At 44.5% G+C, this 2266-nt stretch overlaps 1 protein-coding gene across 1 annotated transcript in view; it reads right to left on the reverse strand.

Moving 5' to 3' along the window:
• The window catches only part of ADAMTS18 (ADAM metallopeptidase with thrombospondin type 1 motif, 18), a 149824-nt gene that overhangs the window by 22550 nt on the left and 125008 nt on the right, over nt 1-2266 (reverse strand). The window contains exon 18 of the mRNA XM_010850857.1: nt 2-51. Coding sequence (XP_010849159.1) covers nt 2-51 — 50 coding nt within the window. The remainder of the gene's footprint in view (nt 1; nt 52-2266) is intronic.

The following is a 2266-nucleotide window of genomic DNA, read 5'->3' on the forward strand; positions in this document are numbered from 1 at the left end:
GGGAAGTGCATACTTCCAAGCTATTCCTGGGTTTTTGCCTTGCATGAGAATCTGGACAGTATAAGATACAAATCAGAGATCAAGACGCAGGTCAGATCCTGGAATTCCAGAAACCTCACTGAACATTTTAAAGCTATTTATACAACATTTTGGAATCAAGAGTGCTGGGAGAAATATCAATAATGTCAGATATGCCGATGACACCACCCTTAGGGCAGAAAGTGAAGAAGAACTAAAGAGCCTCTTCATGAAAGTGAAAGAGGAGAGTGGAAAATGTTGGCTTAAAACTCAACATTCAGAAAACCAAGATCATGACATCTTGTCCCATCACTTCATGGCAAATAGATGGGGAAACAATGGAAACAGTGAGAGACTTTATTTTCTTGGGCTCCAAAATCACTGCAGATGGTGACTAACAGCCATGAAATGAAAAGATGCTTGTTCCTTGGAAGAAAAGTTATGACCAACCTAGACAGCATATTAAAAAGCAGAGACATTACTTTGCCAACAAAGGTCTGTCTAGTCAAAGCCATGGTTTTTCCAGTAGTCATGTATGGATGTGAGAGTTGGACAATAAAGAAAGCTGAATGCCGAATAATTGATGGTTGTGAACTGTGGTGTTGGAGAAGACTCGTGAGAGTCTCTTGGACTGTAAGGAGATCCAACCAGTCCATCCTATGGGAAATCAGTCCTGAATAGTCATTGGAAGGACTGATGCTGAAGCTGAATCTCCAATGATTTGACCACCTGATGCAAAGAACTGGCTCCCTGGAAAAGACCCTGATGCTGGGAATGATTGAAGGTGGGAGGAGAAGGGGACGACAGAGGATGAGATGGTTGGATGGCATCACCGCCTCGATGGACATGAGTCTGAGTAAGCTCCGGGAGTTGGTGGTGGACAGGGAGGCCTGGAGTGCTGCAGTCCATGGGGTCGCAGAGTTGGACACGACTGAGAGACTGCACTGAATGACATTTTGATCCCAGAGCTGGTTCATGTCATTGTTCCCAAGTACATTTTATGTTGACTGGAAGTCTGCCCATGACACTTTAAATGTGTAGCTCCAGACAGTCAAAGCTGTGATGTGGAAAGCTAGTAGGGGACAAGGACATTTGCTATAAGCCCATGACCCTCAATTCTGGGTAAAACCAATTAAGAAAGCAAGAAAATAGATCTTTACATTATGTTGAAGGGAGGCCAAACTATAAAGTGTTAACCCTCACATTAAACTTGAAAGCCTAGCATGGTTCTCACACACACTGGTGTCCCACAAATAATGAAAGTGTTTTTCATTCAGTCACGTCTGACTCTTTGTGACCCCATGGACTGTAAGCCCACCAGGCTCCTTTGTCCATGGGGTTTTCCAAGCAAGAATACTAGAGTGTGTAACCAACCCTTTCTCCAGGGTATCTTCCCGGCCCAGGGATCAAACCTGGGTTTCCTGCACTGCAGCTAGATTATCATCTGAGCCACCAGGGGTTGAAACTCAATCTACATATATAAGTTTTTAGGATTGATTCTGGCCCACAACTTATAACCTGTCTCCAGGATGCCAGCAGGTGTTAGGCACAAAAGAAGCACACATAAAACCTAAGAATAAACACCCCACTTAGAATCACCTATCAGTAACTCCAGAATCCAAGCAGATGGCCAATAGGACTTCCAAAGAGAATTTGCCCAAGAGTCTATGTCTGTTAACTGTACTGGGATGAGCAGATAAGACAAAAAGAAACATGATCAGAAGTAGGGGTTGGTACTGGAATGGATTTGACCTCAAAGGGGCGAGGACCCTGGATAAATCTGACCCTAACAGGTGTGGCCACTAAAAGAGCCATCATTTATAGGCACTTTGTGGATGTCAGACACTCTGTTGGGCTTTTGCACTGCATTATCTTAAAAGAGTCCTCTAACAACTCTGCTGCTGCTGCTAAGTCGCTTCAGTTGTGTCCAACTCTGTGCGACCCGTAGACGGCAGCCCACCAGGCTCCCCCGTCCCTGGGATTCTCCAGGCAAGAACACTGGAGAGGGTTGCCATTTCCTTCTCCAGTGCATGACTCTTAGCGACCCCATAGACTCCTCTGTCCATGGGATTTTCCAGGCAAGAGTACTAGAATGGGGTGCCATTGCCTTCTCCAACTCTAGAATGTAGCTAATTTTTCACAGAAAAAAAAAAAAACCTGAGAAGAAAGAAGTTGTGCAAGATCACACAGGTGACTGGGAAATGAGTTTAAAATAGAACTTAGACACTCCAACAAACTGTGCCTAAAG

This window comes from Bison bison, unplaced genomic scaffold, assembly GCF_000754665.1.
Source record: "Bison bison bison isolate TAMUID 2011002044 unplaced genomic scaffold, Bison_UMD1.0 scf7180017864295, whole genome shotgun sequence".
NCBI classification, from domain to species: Eukaryota; Metazoa; Chordata; class Mammalia; order Artiodactyla; family Bovidae; genus Bison; species Bison bison.